We start from the raw sequence: 21092 nt of genomic DNA on the forward strand, positions 1-21092 counted from the left end.
ATCCTCCAAAACATGAAAATCACCAAAATTACAACAGCAATATTATTCTGTCTCCTGTTTACCTTCCATTATGTAATTCACGATAATGTTAGAGTATTTGTTTTTTGTAACATCTATAAGGTCTCATCTCTCAGTCCGATCCATCCTCATTGTCTCATTGTAAAGATATGGGGGTATACAAGGTTGCTATGGCGACTATTCTTCTTGGCAACACAGATGTGCTCCGTAGTTTGATTGGCCACTACAGTACGTCCCTGAGCCCAACGTAATGGATGTATGTGCCGTTGGCCGTACAAGAGCCTTACATGCACCCTCTATAGGTAAATACTCAAACCATAATAGCTGATAAAATATGGGGTTGCTAGCAAATATATAATGTTTATGCAGAGTGGAAGTGGGCTCAAGAGTTTTGCCCCCCGGCTAGCGGATTAATGTGAAACATGAAGTGCCCACTCAAAACACTGTCAAGTGTGCCTTAGTGGTGCATATGAGGACCGTCTTTATCACTGGAGTGGTGTGTATATATATATATATTAAGTGTAGTGGTCTGTAGTGGCAGCTGCGTGCCGATCCATATCATTTGTGGAAACATGCATATGGAAGATACAAAAGTGAGTGCAATGGACAAAGAATGACTAATTCAAGTAAAAGTAGTCTATATGTGCAGATACCTCAGTTAGCTTATGTGCATATACAGTACGTATTAATACTGTACGTGTCCTCACATAACACTTTGTTAGTGCTGTAGATTCTCATCAGAGATATGTAATAAAACACGGAAGCAGGGTGACTACTCAGAATTAAAGGGGACCTATTATGCTTTTTCCCTTTCCTTTAGTGTGTTATTTGTTTTTTGTGCATGCAAAAGGTCTGCAAAGTTACAAAGCCCAAATCCCAAAGAGTTACTCTCCCCCATAGAAACACTGCTTCTGAACTTTCTGAAGTCCCGCCTTTTCCTCTGTAACGTGGTGATGTCACAAGGGAACACATTTGCATAACGGCTAGTTTGGCACACCCTCAAACAAAGGTAGTTAGAGCGGAGATGAAGCAGAGTCCGACGAGTTTGGTTCGGTTGACCAATCACAGCAAAGTGGGCCAGCTGACCAATCAGAGCAGACTGGGCAGGAACTCAAACAGAGCGTTTTAGACAGAGGGTGAAAAGAGGTGCTACAGCACAGCCGATATGAGAAAAATAAAGCATTTTTTGAACATTAAAGCATGTAAACATGTTCTAGTAGAAACCCAAAATACAAGTATGAATCTGAAAATGAGATTAATAGGTCCTCTTTAAAACACTATGTCAAAAAAACAAAAAAAAAGTGATTATGTGATGTTCTTCAGTGTTTCTTTACAACTTGTAAAAAAGTAGACATTAGTGAATATTACTTAACTATCATTAAAGGAAAATGGAGCTTAATGAGAGATCCACTCTTCCTTCACAAACCTCCACTTTTCTAAAGGTCGTACCCATTTGGAGTCAAATCACAGGAAACTCCATCCTAACAGAGCTTCCTGGTTAATGTCACTTTCATTAGTGTAAACTCCTTAATGCTGATTATAACATGCCAGCAGTGTGTCTAGACTGGCCTGCTGACTCCTGCAAAACTTTTTTTTTTAATGAGGAGATGACAGTTATCGTAGCTCAGTGAAGTCTTTAAATATAAAACTTTTAGGTGTCACGGTAGTGGAATCCAATTAGTGTGTACACAGTACATGCCTGTCTTGTGCTATGCTGTTTCTGTCCTTCAAACCCTGTCCTCTCGGCCTGAAAAAGAGAAATAAATAGATGAATAAAAATGAAAACAGGAGTGGGGGAGAGACGGGGAGAGCAGAGAGAGGATGAAAACAAAAACAAATAGAAAATCCAACGAAAGGGACCAACAGATCGGACACAACAAGACAAACGTGGCTCTCGACATGGAAAACACACCACATGATCTTTGCAACGTCCTTTTGCTCTCCCTCTGGAAACTTGTGTCTGTGCTGCTCCATCCATGCTTCAAAGTCTTTCTCGGACTGAAAAGCTGAAACTGGAAATATTGACTCTTGTGGAGTGGCCTTTTTTTTTGGTTTGTGGCCCCCTGTGTCAGCCCTGCAGCGTGGGGGCCCCCCCCGTTTAGACTCCAGTCTACATGATGGAGCATGTGAAGCCACAGCACTCCTTCAGCAGGGTGAGGCCTGTCTTGGCGAAGGGAGAGGAGGTCTGCTGAGCCCTGGACGGCGTCCGTCTGGTTGGTATACCTGAAGCCCAGACAAATCATACTGTGAGGAAAAGATGAAATATTGTTGTGGTGTAATATATTATGTGTATAACAAAAAAAAACATAAAGAGGAGCACAAACAAACATTTTTTTCTGCTAAAACTTTGCTATTACGTGTTGATACTTTGACGTTGCAGCTCTCTTTATGCTTGAATACCTTTCTTCTTCATATTTCTTGGGAATTTGGACTTCAGAAAATCTGCCATTTCTTTATCTTCTTCTTTCTCCCTGTGGAAATTGAGACCGATGGATATGAAATACACAGAAATACATGAATACATAAAGCAATCTTCCATCGCCTTCAGATCACAAAAAGAGAAGTTGGCCAAACTATATCCTGATAGGAATCCCTTGTTATACAGATGCAAAAGTAAATTTTGTTCTCTACTTTACACTTGCTGGTCAGTGAATGAATATTTCAGAGAAGGCTGATTTTACTAAAGTGGAGAGATGAAACGCCTTCGCACTGGATAAGGGACTTAATGTAGCTCTGGCTGTTAGAGAATACTAGATTTAATACTGATAAACTCAATAAATCTGGCAGCCGCTCTTTGTCTAGGCAGATATTCTTAGATTTAATAAACATACTCTGCATATTTGAGTACCTGGATGTTTGTAGTGTCTAGTGAAGTTCTATACTACTAATATCAAATATGTTCTGTGACGTAGAGTATACTAAGTGCATCATATCTGTCCTGCTTTGAAAATAAAAATCACAACATAAAAACTGCAGACAGGATTTTCTTGTGAAGGTCAGTGAGGGCAAAAAAAGAGAGAAATAACAATAGAGAGATATTTATCAGCATGGACAACATGGCCTCGAGCGGCGTCGCAGCCTCTCTCCTCTCTGCGATCCATTACCCCACGGTTGTCTATTCAGTTTTGGATAGATATGGAAATATACATTTTAGGGAACACTGGTCACTCTATTAAAATGAGTCTTAAAGATGATATTGTTGATGGTATTGTATTCATGATTCTGCTTAGTAAATTCACATATACACAGATCTAAATTTACCAACTCATCCCCCATTAATTTTTTTAAGTTTATCATGTTAATGCCGTCTCTGAAACATGTAAATAATAATAAAAGGTCATACATCATTATAACCAAATATTTGATCTGTCTAGTAAATCATTTTAAAATGCTGTCGATTTTCTCTCTCTCTCTTTGTTTCTTTTTCTTTGTCTCCCTAATGTTTATTATAGTCTGTGTTCTATCTTTCTTGATGATACGTGAAGTCTAGCAGGTCTGACTTTGTACCATATATTTTCTTAAAAAAGTAAAAAAAAAAAAAAAAAGACCCCACTGTTGTTCTCTTGCTTCCTGCCTCTCACCTTCCCCTCAACATTTTCACAGCATGCTGTCAGCTGCCAGCGCAAAGTGTTGCTCACACAAACTAACAGTGCTTACAACTGTCTGAGAATTGAGATTAAACCTAAAAAACATACTGGTTGTCCTCTGTCCAGTTGAGTGTCGATTTAAAGAATCAGTGTGGATGTAAATGTTGCATCAACAAGTAAGCAAAAGTCCATTCAGTTCACATAGAGATTACCAAGCGATGTAACTCTGCTGCTGCAAAATGGACACACTAAGTTGAATACAGTGGTTTTCTTTACAGGTGCAGGACAAGATTTAAAGGTGCAGTGTGTAGGATTTGGCAACATTGAGAGGTGAGGTTGCGGATTGAAACCAACTGAAACTTCTCCCGTGTGCCAAGTGTGTAGGAGAACTACGGTGGCCTATCTAGAGCCAGTGTTTGGTTTGTCCATTCTGGGCATAAACATGGCATTTATTTACATTTTAAATATGTTTAACATCTCTGCATGAGGAAAACATAATGTTCAAGACGACCTGCCTTCCTTTGATGGTTCTCTCTGATATTTTGTAAAGCGCCCTGTCGTGTTTTGTATGTTTGAATGGATCTGGAAGGTTTGGACAGGATTTAGACAGCTTCCCTTCATCTCCTGCATCAACAGCCAGCAGCAGACTTAAAGAGGCCGGATGCACCTGAAAAATGACGAAATAGATGCAACCTGTTTTTTTTATTTAACCCAACGGCAGCTCCTCTAGCGGCACTCTCTGACGCACACTGACACATCTTTAATTGAAATGGCTCTCTGCTGTGCGCTCGGCGGTACACTCTCTCTCTCACAGCGCTGTGCCCCAGGAAACGTTCCAGTGTTTTAATGGGGCGGCTTTGTGGGAAGCGTGCATACGGATGATACCGAGCTGCAGATACAACTTTACCAGCGATGTTCCAATCCGAGCCCTATCAGTCATAAGAATATTAATGAACGATGCTAATGAATTGGACGTTATCAAAGATCCGTGCTCCTGTGAAATACATGTCAAACTTTCAAGGTTTTTTCCCTAAAGCCTGCATCTGCATCTCTATCTGGTGGCTTTGTATGTGCAGTAGGATTTTTTACATTTTTAATTATTTATTCACAGCCTATGGTGACAGACGACCAAAGGACTCCTACCAAGCTGTAATGAGACCATAGAGGCAGAAGAAGCACACCTGAGTCGTTCGAACTCCACGTCGTCCACCAGGAAGTCTCTGGTCTCGACCAGCTTGTGGATCTGCTGCAGCAGTTCTTCTTCCTTCTGCCGGTCCTCGTTGGACTTGTCATTATCTGCAGCACACAAGAAGACATCTGAGTATCATCACCTATTTTACTACAAATATAATGCGGCATTTAACAAAGACACAAAGAAATAAATGAATCATTTTATGGGAAATTGATTTATTTAAAGGAACAGTTAGATATTTTGGAAAATATGATCATTAATTTTCTCTCTGGGAGTTAGATGAGAAGATCGATAACACTTTCATGCTCTGCTGCTGTGCATAAAAAATGAGGTTGGAACCAAGTCAAGTCAATTTTCTTTAAAAAGCCCGATATCACAAATCACAAACTGGCCTCAAGGGGTATTATAATCTGTACAGCATACGACACCCTCTGTGCTCAGACCCTCGATTCGGATAAGAAAAAAAAAACTTTAACGGGGAAAAAATGTAAGAAACCGCAGGATGAGCAAGTGAGGAGGGATTCCTCTCTCTGGATGGACAGACATGTGATAGATGCAGTGGTGTAGTGGAAGGTATACACGGGTATACAACTACTACACCACTGGATAGATGTAGTATACAGGAAGCGATTAGCTTAGCATGAAGACTGGATGCAGGGGAAAACAGCTAGCCTGGCTCTGTCCAAAGTGAAAAAAATATGCATACCATCACCTCTAAAACTGGCAAATTTACATGTTGTATGTTTAATCTGTACATTAACAGAAATGTAAAAGCAACAACAACGCTGCACAGAAGTGCTGGGTGCACCTGATTTGTTTGTGTAAGGATTAAAGGTAGGGTTGGTGGTGCTGTTCAAATACATTTTTCTTTTATATCTGTTGAAATTCTCATTAGCTCCCAACAGCAAACAATAAATTACATGCTCGGACAAACAAGAAGAAAAACAATCTGGTATCTGTGGCTGTCGCAGGACTGTACTGAGCATGTCCAATCATTTCATTCAGCCCGAATGTAATGATTGGCCGGGCTACCTGTCTGCCGACGAGCACTCTGTCCATGCTCTCATTACACGTCACCGGAGTCTTCCACAAGCTGCGAGCTTGACAGCTGTGATTACTAACAATAGCCATGTTCAATGTTTACGTTCATTATGTTTATGTTCATAATGATAATTTGGGGGGAGTGGCTTTTGATGGAGGCCTGAAGTGAGAGGTCAGTGTTGCCGACTTGGCGACTTTCTCTATATCTTTAGGGACTTTTGGAGCAAGTGCAGCTACTTTCATTGGAAAAGAGTTGGTAACAAATGGGCTTGGTTTTTTGGTTGAATCATTTTTTAAATCTAGTGTATAGTTTCTCAGTATTATCAACCCGACCTTTAAGCAAAGAAGATGTAAGGTGTTAATTAGTGAGCTTTAGAGGTGCTGGTGGCAGATTTTTTAAAACTTTTGAGATATCCTATTTGTTTTCGCTGGCTGTTTTCATTCTTAATGCTAAACTAAGCCAGCATAAACTGCCTGCTGGCTCTAGCTTCATATTTATCGTACATTTATGAGAGTGGCATCAATCTTCTCAGCTAATTCTTGGCAAGAAAGCTAGTAAGCTTATTTCCCTAAAAATGTCTGTTTTTATCCTCCCTCAACAACTCCGTCCTACCTGGTACGGACACTAATTTCTGCAGATCCTTCTTCAGACGAGTGATCTCCTTGCACAGCTGAATGTCATCCATCCTGCAGGATGGAACAGAAGAAACACACAAACACTTAAGTACTGCACATGCTGCATTTCAGCTCTCTAGGAGTGGAGTCTCGCCTCTATCTACTGTGTGGGGAAATGAAATTCAAACAGAGAAAGCTTCATATTGATCTTATATTTCACACAGGAGATGACACAATCTCTTTCTGAGGAGAAATCCCTGTGGCGTCTCTGAGCCAGATAGCTTTTCACTCCGTCTCTGTCTGTATCACGCTCTCTCTCTCTCTCTCTCTCTCTCTCTCTCTCTCTCTCTTTCAATGGCCCTCCAACTCAGTGGATCATTACTGACACTGAGGTGGGGAGGAAGGCTCGCCTGACGGGATTAAAGGACCCTCACGTGACCCAGCGAGTCTCTTTTTAGAAACACACTCACACTAACAGGGTCAGACGCACACACTCGTACACATTCATCAATGTCAGCGGAGTGAGAGCCTCGCCACCGTGCCTCATCTACCTGTCATGTAGGATGCTCTCCACAGACGTGTAGGAGGAGAAATGGCTATGAGGTCTGGAATACAAATGACACGCTTTACTTAACTTACCAGGAGAAAACACACCTTGTAGTTTGTTTGTTTGTTTGTGGACTGCTGGGAGGGAAAAAGGTGATTCAGATCCATCTTCTTCCCCTCATCCTCATCCTCCAGTCTCTCATTCTCCCATTTTATCTGCTTGACTCCCGCTTGCTACCCCACACACGCCACTCCTCACATTCCCCCCGCTGTCTGAGCAGCGTTACTGCCTATCTTTCAGAGGAGTGGATGAATAAATATCCATGCATTAGCCTGCGCGGCGGAAGCAAAGGTAAAGCCATTGAAATTATAATGGGGGGCCAGCTCGGGGTGTGATGGAGACAGAAATGAGGAGAGAGAGAACGGAGGGCAAAGCAGCTAGGAGATGTGTTTCTGACACCAAAGTGTGCTCTTGAATGGAAAAAATGATTTGATCTACTTTTGGTGGGAAAAGAATGAAAATGGATGTGATTCTCCAGTGAGGCGCTACAGCTTATGTTCATGCATTATGGGTCGTCCTGGCTTGACAAGATATCAGTGCACCTTTGTGACTGATTAACTGAATCATTCATTTATTCAGGTTTCTCACAGTAGCTACATGTGTTGTCCCACATGCCTGATGCAGACAGTCTTTGGACTAATCACGAATGAGATGCAGTTGCATTTATGGCATCTAGAGATTTAGAAAATGTGACCTTTAATTATCGTGATAATGCCCCTCTGTCAGTCAACATATTTTCTTTTCAGGGATGGATGCCAGTATGTTGGTCTCACACTTTGGTCCAGAGAGAAGCATTTTGTAAATTTTTGGATGAAATTTTGATGGACAGATATTCACGATCTCACGGGAAGGCATAAAAATTGCATGACATTACACAGACAGGAAGACGCATTTTAGCCTTTTTGTGTGTCATTTGTACACCAACATTTGTAAAACTGTTACCGCAGGTTGAGGCAAAAAAAAACAAAAAAACACTTATAAAAGTCATGGCTGGGCTTAAAATAAGAAATAAAAAATAAGACATGTTCAGAAACATCATAATATCAGTACGGACAACACATCACAAATGTCAATAACGTAACTTAAGAAACAAAACACCGGTCTCCTGGTTAGAAGTTGTGTGTTTGGAAGTGTCTGGGAGTTGTCTGTATTTTTGTCTCACCACTTTTCAGTTCATAAAAGTTAATTGTAACATTTTGGTTGCCTAAAAAATGTCTTATTCAGCATTTAGTTGTACTTAGCTCCACACTCTCGTGTCACTTCTGGTTGCAAAAAAAACAAGATGGCGAAAACCAAAATGCTGAACTCAAGGCTTCAAAACTGCAGCCCACAAACCAATGGTTGACGTGACTATGTCTACTTCTTACATACAGTCTATTATGGTAACTAAGGTTAGGGAAAGATTGTGTTTTGGCAAATAAATGATGGTTAAGGTATGGTTAGGTAATTGTTTGCAGTTAGGGAAGGATCAAGGTTAACGTATAAATACTAACCAGGTCTGTGAAGGGGTGCAAACTCCTGTCTCCCACGTGAAAGTCAGTACACACTCAAGGGCACACTACTCTCTGCACTGACTCTGAACTCAGACCAGCATTAAACATAATAATGCTTCCACCATTCTACTGTAAATCTGGAATCGGGGTTGCTATTATTGAACCTGTTTTATCTCCAGTAATCACAGGATGGTAACCATGAAACCAAATAAAAAAGTGAGGTGTTGGTGTTGTTGAGCCACTCACATGTATCTGAGCTCTGACTCCCTCCTGACCAGGACATCTCTGATCCTGTCAATCTTGAAAAGCTCCCCCTCGATGTCGTCCACGGTGATGGTGGAGTCCGCCATGGACACCACGTCGTCCTCTGAGGGACAGAGAAGGACAGCTTTTAGTCTTACTGAATGATCCAAAAGACCATTGGACACATATGTCTGACACAAAAACAAGAGATGCTTTATTAAAGGGAGTTTACAGTGCACTTCTTCGACTGATAAATACTATACAGAGAGAGACAAACGGACACATACACACTCATGAGCTTTTTAAAATGATCCAATTTCCAATATCCAATTTGGCACTGCAGAACAACAACTGCATGAATGAATGAATATGCATTTTCAAACTGTATAAACAGCTGCAGCAGATTTACTTTGAAATTGATGCTTGATGAGGAGCAGAGCTTCACAGCCAAATTACCATGTGTCAGTGGTTGGCACGATTCAGATGCTCCCTCTCTCACACACACACACACACACACACACACACACACTGAGTAACAGCCCAGGAAATAAGCCTCCCCCCAGCATGGCTGTCAGAGACACACTGCAGTCCTGTCTACTCTGCCTTTGTGTGCTGTAGGGAGATAGTTCTCTGTTCAGTCATTCAATGTCAATATTTCGGCAAAACGTAATACCAGTAATCACCACACACAGTATACTCAGAATCTAAAGAGACGATTGGTCGAATAATCAGCTAGTCAATTGACAGGAAATTAATCGGCCACAATTTTGATAATTGATATAATTGGTTCGGTCATTTTTCAAGCAAAAACGCCAAATGTCTTTGGTTGCAGATTCTCAAGTGTGAGGATTTGCCCCTTTTTTCTCTGGTTTATATCATTGTAAATTGAGTTTCTTTGGGTCTTGGTCTGTTTGTCGAGCAAAACAACATATTTGAAGAATTGAAGACATCACCTTGGGTTCTGGGAAACTGTGATGGACATTTTTCACTAATTTCTGACAATTTACAGACTAAATGATAATTAATTTTACAGGTCTGCAAATTTCATGGGGTGATAATTAGCAAGTAACCTATTTGAAATTGCTTTGGAATTACTGCCAAATTACCCCAATATTTACCTCAAAATGTATCAAAATGTATAAAATGACCAGCTATTGGGAAGTAGTGGAATATAATTATAAAATAATGTTTAAAATAAAGTAATTTTTGATAAATGTTGAGGTAAATATTGGGGTAATTTGGCAGTAATTCCAAAGAAATTTCAAACAGGTTAATTGCTAATTATCACCTAATTACCATGAAATTTGCAGACCTGTAAAATGAAATGTTACCGACTGAACGATTGATTGATTAATTGAAAAGATTATCACTGAAGTAATCAATAATGAAAGTAAGTTAGTTAGTCGCAGACATACTTCCAAAACACACCATTCACAGTTGCAAGTAATCGATGTTATTAATGATAAACCTAAACACAGCGGTAGTTTAATGTGACATTAGGATTCACCTTACTTGGATAATAAAGGAAAACACGTCTCTAATTACTTATTATATATTCAACATTACACTTTGTAGTCTGACCATGGTTTAACATTAAGTTAACATTTAAGAAAACTGAATGTTCCACATGAAACACTTCTACAAAACTTTTCAAAAGTACTGTTATTCTTGCTGAGGAAAAAAGTCTGTATTGTATCACACCGGGGAACCATGTTATATATGTGAGTTAAAGGAACAGTGTGTAGGATCTGGCGGTATCTAGCGGTGAGGTTGCAGATTACAACTTGTCCCGTGTGCCAAGCGTGTAGGACTTCTACGGTGACTGACACGAAAACGTGAAAACGTGAAAACGTGAATGGCCCTATCTAGAGACAGTTGTAAGAGTAGAGTGCGTAGAGTGTGTGTGTTTACGTGAGAAGCGAGGGGTGAAGCAAGAGAGAGAGAGCAGCAGCGTCGGGAGCGAGTAACGTTATCGACTCCGGCCCAAGCAGGAAAAGTTGAAAGAGTTTGGTAATAGATCCCCGTAATAGTTACACACTGTTTTTTAAATATTTTAGTCACTTGTAATAATAATGACTTCCGTTGCTGTTCATCTTTGTATTATATACACAGCATGTGCTCGGCAGGTGCATTAGACGTCATTAGAATAAATGTATTGCAGCTAATAGTTGTCTCAAGCGCAATGAAAAGCCATTAAATAATTTAAAGTACCTTCCATCGAATCATTTCAGCATGTTAATAGAAACAATAACGAGATGGCAGTGAGTAACCCCTGCAGAAATACTCTCTCTCACACCCAGCAGCTCTGCTGTCAAGCAATTAAATAGTCATATACTGCACAGAGGATGCCCTGATTGCTTTGTGAACTGTTATATCAAACACAGTGCTGTGTTTAAATCTGTCTCATTGTGCATGGCGCTCCACACACCGCTCACTGTATATCCTCTTAACTGTATCCTGTCAACTAAAGCACAAGTTTCATAATGTGACAATTCAATAAAATAAAGCAAATAATATATAGAATTGTACAGTGTTTGCTGAATATATTTATCTACCTATCCATTTACACCAATGTGCTCTGTAATACTTTTTTAATGAATCTGACCCGAGCTCCCTGGAAACATTTGTGTGGTATGAAAAGGACATCAAAGCATTGCACACAGTGTACTATACACTGTGAACAGCAGCAGCTGCAGCAGCTGCACTAGAATCCAATCCACCAGCATATCAAACATTTATCTGCAGTACATACACTAGATGTAATTTACCCTGATATCCAAGTATGGTTGACTTGCTGCTTGAAGTTAGATGCAGTGCAACTTTACAATTGAAGAGAATCACCACTGCCTGCTCTTGAATGGTTCCATTTAGCACCGTCGCGGTCCTGGATAACTGTCACCTCCCTGCAGAGAGCTGCACAACATGGGGGCCGAGACGAATATAACCAAGGGGATACCAATACCACCACTGACACACAGTCCCTGACTCCTCCTAGGGCCCCTTAAATCCTCTTTATATACGCACACCATTACTTAGTAGAGCTCTACTATGTAATATCTCTATTCTAGTCACATTTAGCCTTAGGGGAAAGCAGCGCTGACTGGGTTCAGAGTGCTGTGAAGACACGTCCTCTGCATGAAAGAAGGCAGAACAGAAGTGGATCATAATAATTCAAAATGGGATTGCGTGACTCCAGGTTAGGAGTAAAAGCACCGTGGGAAGCATTAACCATGCTTGCTGATAATTGCCGGTTTACATGGATTCATATCCCTGCTGGCTTTAAAGCTTTGTTTGGGGGGCTTGTGACTGCAGTGTGCTTTGTGTGACACACAAAAAGGGTTCCTGAAGTACAGGCAGACGTCTTCACACAGACACTCTGCGCTCTGTTACTATGACAAATCTGGCTGACGTCAATGTAGCGTCAACACAACCTTGAGATCTCACAGGAGTGAAGTGTTGCAGGCAGCGGGTATTAAACTGTTAATGAGATTAAAACTATAAAAAGACATACATGGAACTATCTACACCTTCACATATGTGTCGAAAGCGTTGATTATAGTTAATTAAAAGGATACTAATTTAAAATGTTCTTTCTCGCTAAAACATAAGAAAACTGAAATTTTATTCACATTCTATTAAAGAAGCAAAATGTAAATTTCTGCGGTTGCTTTTTTTGCATCATAAATACGCATTTTGTGGCTTCTTTCTCATTTTAAAGGAATAGTTTGACATTAAGGGAAATGTGTTTATTTACTTTATTGCAGAGAGTTAATATTAATGAGTTAATAAGATGATCAAAACCACTCTCATGTCTGTACGAGGGGTTTCACAGAAGACTAGTCGACTATCAAAAGTTTTGATTGTCGATATATTGGTCGACTAGCTGTTTTGATTCACTGTGCATCGTTGTAGACTTATTATTTATCTGTGGTTCAGTGCACGGCAGTGTCTGTCCAAATGAGCTTTTGTGCCCCCACAAATTCTCAAAATTCATTATGTTATAATGAACATTAAAGGTACAGTGTGTAGGATTTGGCAGCATCTAGTGGCGTAGTTGCAGATTGCAACCAATTTACTATTCTTCTGCTCACTCCTCCCTTTCCAAGACTGCGGTAATGAGAGGCACAGAGTGTAAAACCGTACCACAATTTTACACTCACGTTACCGCAGATTCACAAGCGTGTCAGAGAACTACAGTGGCCTTCAGGTAACGAAGAAATGCAAAAAAAATCTCTCTAGAGCCAGTGTTTGGTTTGTCCGTTCTGGGCTACTGTAGAAACATAGCGGACTCCGTGAAGAGGACCTGCTCCCTATGTAGATATGAAGGGCTCATTCTAAGCTAACGAAAACACAACAATTCTTAGTTTCAGGTGATTATACACTAATGAAAACATACTTATTAATATTATATTCCATTTCTGCTAATAGACCCCCTAAAATGAAACACACTGTTTTTTTTAATATGATAAACATGTATTGATAAGTAATTAAAACAGTATTGCTTTCCAATGCAACCCACGGGGGCTCGAACTGAGCAGAAGCCTGCATTAGTTAACCCTTTACTGCTTGTATTTGAGACGAGAATTGATCATTGTTATTGGGTGAATTATCTCAGACGATTAATTGACTACTTTTTGGGAGTAGTCTGTGATTACTAAAATGCAGCAGTCGTGAATGCCCTCATCTGTACCCTAACTATGAAGCTAGAGCCAAAAAGCAATTAGAATTAGCTTAACACAAAGACCAGAAGCAGGGGGAATTGCCTCCATGCTCTAGCAGCTCCATACTTACTGTACAGACGTGAGAGAGGTGACAAGCTTCTCATTTAACTCTCAACAATAAAGCAGTAAGTGTATTTCCCCAAATGTCAAACAACACACTGTTGTTATTGTTGGTCATATTTCCCACATAAAAAGCGAATGTTTTTTTCCTTGTATATGATACCTTTTTTGTTCATGACATGTCAGTCATGAAGTTACCAAGTGTTGGTGGTGTTTTTTTCAGTGAGTGCTTACTGAGATAAATAAACTTGACAAACAGCTAAAATAGACCGTTTTCCACAGCACACATTCTTACCTGTCAAGCACAGGTGTAACAAATTGCAAACAAATTGCTGCATTGCATTGCAGTAACTGCTGGAGGGGAGCCCTCCTTGATGTTATTAGTTCCACCTGTGCTTTTCTGCTGTGACAAGTCAGTAAGACAAGTGAATGCCTGCTGTGAAAAAAGGTCTCTTTTGGATCGGAGCGGAGCGTCCGATGCATGACTATAGTCACAGAGGCTTTCGCTGTCATAGCAGCGGAACCAGCGCATTTGTCACAATACATGTCTGAAACCAAATGTGTTCTGATTCAAAGGAAAACTTCTATGAGACTATGGGGAGCGCATGCAGAGGAGAGTGCACATTTCACATATACAGGAAGTTGTGGTTGTAGTTAGCATTACGTGTGTGTGTCTGAGAGTGAGAAAGTGATAATGAAAGAAACATAGAAAGAGCCACACACTCATTCTTTGTATTCTCATCTCTAATTGCACTGTATTCACACTGCATACTCATTACATTTCAGATGCTGAATGATAATTTATCAGCAGTAACACCTCATTCATAAAACAGATGAGATGTTGTGCTTAAAAATACAAACAGGACACAACATCTCGGCCACTACCTGCGAGCAAATACGCATTATTGTTCATTCACCACTTGATTCCCTGCCAAAAAGACATAGAAGCTTCAATGACTGTGACAGGGGATCCCCCCAGCTGACAGAAAAACTGGACTGTGAGCTGAAAATGTACAACATGATGTCATGAGCGTATATTATAGCATATTCCTACATGATTAGAGGCAACATTTTCTGCTGCAGAGGCTCTCTAGGACAGGTTATTCTGCCACTGAGCAGTTATGACTCATCACTAGACCTCTCTGAAACGTTCCCTCCTTTTACACTCTCTCACACAGTTCTCATCTCCTTTTGCTTCTCCTCATTTCACCCCATACGCTATACCTGCCAAACCCTGCCCCTTTCTCTTTATCCAAAACCCCCTAAAGATGTCAATTACAATCATGAGCTCGGTTTACAGTCATTGCTCCGACTCCAACCCTCCTCTCTTTTTTACACTGACACAATTTGCTTTACGCCTAATGAGCTAGAACACCATACTGACAGACAGATCAGCCAGATTAGAGGCACAAGTAGAGGAAAGAGGAGGACAGCGGTCGAGAGTTGGGGAAAACAGGAAGGAGGAGAGGGATGAAGCAAAAACAGATAGAGGGCTTAACAGAGAGATTCTGCACAGCTTTGCAAACTTCCCTACTTCATCATTACACTTCATAAATGACGTGTCAGTACGACCAAAAAACCTTGACAACATGATGCTATCGTACACATCATGTTGGAAATAAACGACCATCAGCAATGTAGAGGAATAGAACTGAAACGAAAAATCCAATGGGAGGAGGCGCTGCTTTTCTCTGGTTTAAATTATTATAAATTGATTTTTTTGGGGAGGGGTTTGGACTATTTGTCAGACAAAGAGGGACTTCTGAAGATATCACCTTGGGCTTTAGGAAAATGTGATGGACTCTTCAAGTGATTCATTGAGAAAATGATGTCTTATCGACAGTGGAATCACATATTAGTTGCAGGCTTTCGAGGAATAATATTATTAATGCGAGGAGCACTATGCGCTAAAGAGTTTCAATGACTTCTGACCTAATGGTCTATCGAATGCCGATGGCCTGCCAAGTGGGTCATTATTCATCATTTGAGGGTGCAGGTCCCTGAGTAATGGGCCCTCTCTTTTCTCTTACACAAATAAGGACACACACGTGTACACGCACACACACACACTAAGAAGAAACACCTGTGGATTCTTGACATTTACAGAGCTGCGGCCTGAACTGCAACTAGAAAAAATACATTGATTGGTTCGATCAACTATAAAAATAACCCAGATATAAAAGTAAAAGCAAACTACAGTAATCTTGTTATCATAGTGGGATAAGATGGAACAATGCTATGGGTTATATAATAAAATAAACAGTGCAGGAAAGGTCAATACCCCCCTGTAGTAATGTTATGGTGATAAGAACATTGGGTACAGTGACATATTTAGGGTGATATTGTGGGAGATACAATATAAATACAGAAAGGTCACTTTAAAACACAGTCAATCCACAGATATGTAATAATATTGCATTGTTTGTTACCTGGTTTGTTGGTGTCTCTGCTCCATTCAGTGCGCTCCAGTGAACCGTACTGATGAGAAGATCCCTGCTTCTTCTCCATCGGTCCTGCAGCTGCTCTTCTCTTCTGCTCTCTCTACGCTTCCAGTTGCAGTGGCTGGGAAACAGAGAGGGGAAAACTACAGGGGAGGGTCTTGCAGTCTCAGTTTGTTGCCGTATTTCATTGAGTCATCACCAGTCAGACACCAACCTGTAGAGGAGGAGAGAGAGCGAGATGCTCCAGCGGCGGTCCCCACCAGCTGTTGGCAGGTGTTGGTTGGTGTGCGTGCAGCGTACAGGAGTCTCTCTGTGTTAACCAGTTCTCAAGCTGGTTAGATAGCAACTAAATAGCTCCATCTGGTGACGGCTAGACACACTTACAGCATGGGATTGTTCAATCCACATGTGTAAAACCGTACGTTTATTTAAAAAACAAAAAAAACGTATTGAGATTTACCACATTTATTATAAAACACTTTTTTACAAAACAAAATCATGTATTTACACAATTACATTTTGATTTTGATGGCATCCGCTTTATATAAATATATACATGACATTAGATGTGCAAAATGTATCATGAATTTCAAACTCATGATTTTACTCTGCCAGAACAGCAGACACACAGACGCTCACATGACTTTATGATGTGCACCAATAACACATCACTTCCAGTTCCTGAGGCTGTTGACCTTTATACTGCCATGAGATCGCGGTGCACCAGAAAAAGGCTCCTGAGCCACTCTTGGCCGTGGGATCTAATAGTTCTAATCGTTTTCATGAATAACAACTGAACCAATAGTTGTGTTTATCTTGAACAACCTCTATAACCTCTATAACTTAGTGGATATCATATGACATGTAAAGTAATGACATAATTACACAGGTCATATTACATGCTTTACACACTGTTGCTGCACTGTTGTTCCACTCCCACAAGGAAATAATAATAAAAAAAACTGCAGTTTTAGTGCAAATATCGTCATCAAACACAGGATGGAGGTCAGAGGTGATTTTCACACCTCAAGGCCGAGACATTTGAGACATTTACTGGCAGGTGTGCAACTTTCACTTTGTGAGTGTCCCCAGGTTTTGCTTTTCATTTTGTAAAATAAAAAAGCATTGAACACAGAATCCTGCCCGTCTGGAGAGCAGACAGTGGTTCGAAGTCAGCAATTTGAAGTCTACTTTTGTACCTCTGTGTCTGTGCAGGTCTGTCTGATACAGTAAAACACAAAAGCTGCTTCTGTTCTGCAGTAGTTCCTGACACGTGGCTCTAGCTTCTGCACTGAACATACTAGTGTGGCTATTGGATCTTTACACAACGTTTCAAAAACACTATACTCTGAGGCTAATGTTCGTAACAGCTTACATTATGTAACAGGTACAGGAATAACAACTTTTTTGAATGATTCGGCTAAAATGAAGTTAACAGTTGACAGTTAACTGTCAGTCATCATCGTAACCATCTAAGAATCTGCATGTTTTAGTCGCTGACAGGTGAGGCTACATTCTTTTGTGAGTGCTGTATGTGTGTGTCAAGAAGGCAGTAAAAGGTAGTGTGTCTATGAAGTAACTGTTACAATCAACCCTTCAAATCTGCCTCACCAAGTGGTGACTTGGAGAAACCGATTTTCGAGATTGCCTGCAGAGTTTTTATGATGTCACATGATTAGTGATCCAATTATCAGTTGTCCTGGAATCTTAAATGTATACAGGTGCATACCTTTGCTTATTTATTTTTTCTCTGCCGGTCTCTCTAGTGTCACAGGCAGTTTTGTTCTTTGGCAATCTAATTTGCATATATTTACTGACGTACAGTAGTGGAAACACTGTTTGGACTTCTATCATACCTTGCTGTGTGATACAATTTTGTTCCTGTTGCTGTAAAAAAAGAAAACGTATTCCATCAACTGCAAGAAGTGACACTAGTATGTGTTGCTTTTGATTTAAAAGTCTTTTTCCATACATGTCAGTCAGTCCCAACTGACAGAACTGAAACACTTTGTCGTCAGGAGCAGCTCAAAGGTGATTCCTTTCGTCTCGTGTCGTGTGTCAGGAACAACCATTCCCGCCGTCAAAACACAGCATGGATGGTGTTCATTTTCAAGTTTCTCTGCGGGGTCACTCCACCATGTCAGGAGATGATGCCAGCAAATGTGTTGATTGGTAGAGGGAGTCCTTTGCTCATGTATTTGCTCAGTCCAGCGTCTTTGTCCTCTCCCAAGTTGAATTTGGACCTCATGGTTTTCTGGACGCAGTATCCGGGATCGAGACACGGGCAGATCTCGATGCTACAACACAAATAGTATTCAAAATAGAGCCATCAGTTTGGGTCACACAGAAACTGGGTCCAGGGTCAGAAAATCCAGTATACAATTGAGAAAGGTATGCAAGTCGAGGTGTGGCCATAGCCTTGACACCCATTTGTTTGTTAACTACGGTTTTAAAGCCTCGATTTCGACATTTTGGCCGTCGCCGTCTTGCTTTTTTGCAGCCAGAAGTGAAACTACAGGGTGGAGCTAAGCACAACCTAACACTGAATAAGACATTTTTAGGTGACCGAAAAGGTTAGAATTAACTTTCATGAACTGAAAACACACTGTGAAAGGGTTAAAGTTGTAAAAAGAAAACACAGACAACTCCCAGACCGGACAATACCATGGTAGCGACCTGTTAATCACAAGGTAGCCACGCCCTAAAGCGTACCTTGCTTTATGGTCTGTCTGACTCTAAATGGGACCATAATTTACTAAATGAACATCATGCTGTATTAAAGAAGATTTGAAACTAGCGATTGAGATCATAAACTCATGTTTACAATGTTCACTGAGGTAATAAATAAAGTGAGAAGTAGGATCACTTTCTTATAGACTTCTATACAATCAGACATCTTTTTGCAACCAGAGGAGTCGCCCCCTGCTGGCTATTAGAAAGAATGCAAGTTTACGGCACTTCAGCATCGGCTTCACTCCGCACAAACTAGACCCCGGCATAGCAATTTTATATACAAACTGTAGGGATCAACTTTAAAACCCACCATTGCTGGTACCCTAAAGAGACCTAAATTAATTGGAGATCTCTTTGTTCTTCTAGTGCTTCGTTAACAATGATCATTTTTCTAACCAATGAAACACCAAACCTTTATGACCTTTACTAGGTTAGGCTCTCTTACCTTTGCACATCTTTGTAGCTCCTGCGATCATCTCTGTCCAGTTTAACAGTGAAAGCTCGACTCTCCAAAGTGCGAATCTTAATGTTGCTGGACCGAATCTTTGACTCCTGAGAATTTCAAAATAAAAGGATAAAATGAGTTATTGTAGTATAAATAATCTACATTCTATGAGTTGGTTTAACATAAACAGTCTCTGTCAGGATAATCCACTACAGATATTTGAGCCTAGACTCACCACAGTGTTGTTTTTAGTTTTTGCTGGAGATTCATTCAATGTCAGTGTCAAACAGTTCAGATCTATGAGACGAAGGCAGAGAAAAGTAGGGAGCATAAGATAAAAACAAAGTCATGAAATAGTAAAAAAAAACATACAGTAAGTATGAAACACAAAGTGTGGTAGATAATACTGTACCTTCTGCTTGATTGGAGGGAATAGCATTGATCTGAGCGCCTGACGTCCTGACTGAGATTCCTTTGTCAACGTCTCGGCCACTTAATGTCACCTGGACACACACACATAGAAATACACGCACATAAACAAAGCATGCAAGTGTTACAGGTTTTCGCATTCACACAAAGGCATCCCGCCAACAAACAGCACAATCTGAAACAGATATTTCTAAGGAATTCTTCCGGTAACTGATAAGGACTACAGTGAAGCTACCACGGCAGTAATCTAACAAGGAAATAATGGATCTAAAAAAGCAACTTACCTTTCTGTAGTTCAACGAGATAACAGCTCCGCATGCATCCCCAGAGCTCTTCCTCGGTTTATCTGTTCGACAGACGGGCATGTTGTTAAACTTGGTTGAGTACAGATACAGACAGGCGGATGTGCACGAATATCAAAGAAAACAAATTCACCTTTAATTGACGGTGAGACCTGTTTGAACTCAGGAAACTCTATTTCTAGATGGGTGAGAAACACGTCTTCCACGGGATCCTTTGTCGCTTTGGTGAATGTGATCTAATGAAAAACAAACAACTTTTAAAAAGACGATTTGAAAAATGTGAATATTTTTGTGTTGAAACTATGTTGTGTTAACTTTAAATCGGAGAGTACACTGTGCTTTTAACCCTCAGAAACAAATAAGGACGCACAAAATGTATCGTAGTACCTTAACAAAGTAGATGGTGAAGTAGACAGGCTGCTGGCCGGTACGGACGTAGTAGGAAATTACATCAGACACAAAGGGATCTTTTTGCCCCCCTGTGCTCGTCTGTTGCGAGAGAAGACAAAAGTCATGTAAAATTAACCTTCCTGCCTGCATGAGGTTGTAACCAAAAACTCATCTTGGTCAGTAAAAGGTCAACTGCTTGTCAGGTAACACAGCAGTGCTTGGTAATTGCAGTGGCGGCACCAGAGACTTTCTTTTGCTGGTGGGGTTGCTCAACTTTTCAGTGAGGGTGCTCTGAAATTGAGCGCTTCCTATAAATGTGCCAGTCGCCACAGTTTCATTTCTACTTCAACACCTCTGACCACACACACACGTACGCAGTAGGCTGCCCACTCCGCCACAGTAACAATGTCATTCTGTGTTAAACACAAGGCGAGATATTCAGCTCAAGGGATATAGATGTAAGGTTCACAAGTCTGCACACACCTCAACATAAAATTTGACACAATAATGCCACGGACAGGGCTTGCACACAAGCAACAGACACAGATTTGTGCACATGTCAGCGTCAGATTCTGAGATCGCAAACTAAAAATGCTACCAATTACAAACAGCCCGACTAATGAATCAACAGTATTTTGTTCCATAGACTTAATGTTACATAAATGAGCATCACATAGTGTTCACGTCGCGACCGATCGTGGTGTTCAACGAGAGAGAGACCGTGGTAAACAGCTGTTTCTACGCCCCTCATTCAGCTGATTTTGAGTGATTATTG

General features: G+C 40.6%; 2 protein-coding genes across 4 annotated transcripts in view; both read right to left on the reverse strand.

Moving 5' to 3' along the window:
* Positions 1–1226: 1226 nt before the first annotated feature.
* On the reverse strand, positions 1227–16307 carry LOC119484537 (bMERB domain-containing protein 1-like). Of its 2 annotated transcripts, none has more exons than XM_037763394.1 (7): positions 16233–16307; positions 16007–16161; positions 8800–8920; positions 6452–6525; positions 4787–4901; positions 2419–2489; positions 1227–2241 (listed from the first exon to the last, which is right to left on the reverse strand). In XM_037763394.1, the coding sequence occupies exons 2-7, from the start codon at positions 16083–16085 to the stop codon at positions 2129–2131; spliced, it is 573 nt and encodes a 190-aa protein (XP_037619322.1). In that variant the 5' UTR covers positions 16086–16161; positions 16233–16307; the 3' UTR covers positions 1227–2128. The 2 variants fall into 2 exon arrangements, with proteins under 2 accessions (XP_037619322.1, XP_037619323.1); XM_037763395.1 differs by having other exon boundaries at positions 16007–16139; positions 16233–16301.
* Positions 16308–16467: 160 nt separating this feature from the next.
* LOC119485511 (phosphoinositide 3-kinase regulatory subunit 6) overlaps positions 16468–21092 on the reverse strand; it is a 30543-nt gene continuing 25918 nt past the window's right edge. For both annotated transcript variants that reach the window (XM_037765155.1, XM_037765156.1), the window contains exons 15-21: positions 20315–20416; positions 20061–20163; positions 19910–19971; positions 19609–19699; positions 19432–19493; positions 19197–19303; positions 16468–18315 (exon numbers count right to left, since the gene is read on the reverse strand). In XM_037765155.1, coding sequence (XP_037621083.1) covers positions 18159–18315; positions 19197–19303; positions 19432–19493; positions 19609–19699; positions 19910–19971; positions 20061–20163; positions 20315–20416 — 684 coding nt within the window. In that variant the 3' untranslated portion in view covers positions 16468–18158. The remainder of the gene's footprint in view (positions 18316–19196; positions 19304–19431; positions 19494–19608; positions 19700–19909; positions 19972–20060; positions 20164–20314; positions 20417–21092) is intronic.

Source organism: Sebastes umbrosus, chromosome 3 (assembly GCF_015220745.1).
Source record: "Sebastes umbrosus isolate fSebUmb1 chromosome 3, fSebUmb1.pri, whole genome shotgun sequence".
Taxonomy (NCBI): Eukaryota; Metazoa; Chordata; class Actinopteri; order Perciformes; family Sebastidae; genus Sebastes; species Sebastes umbrosus.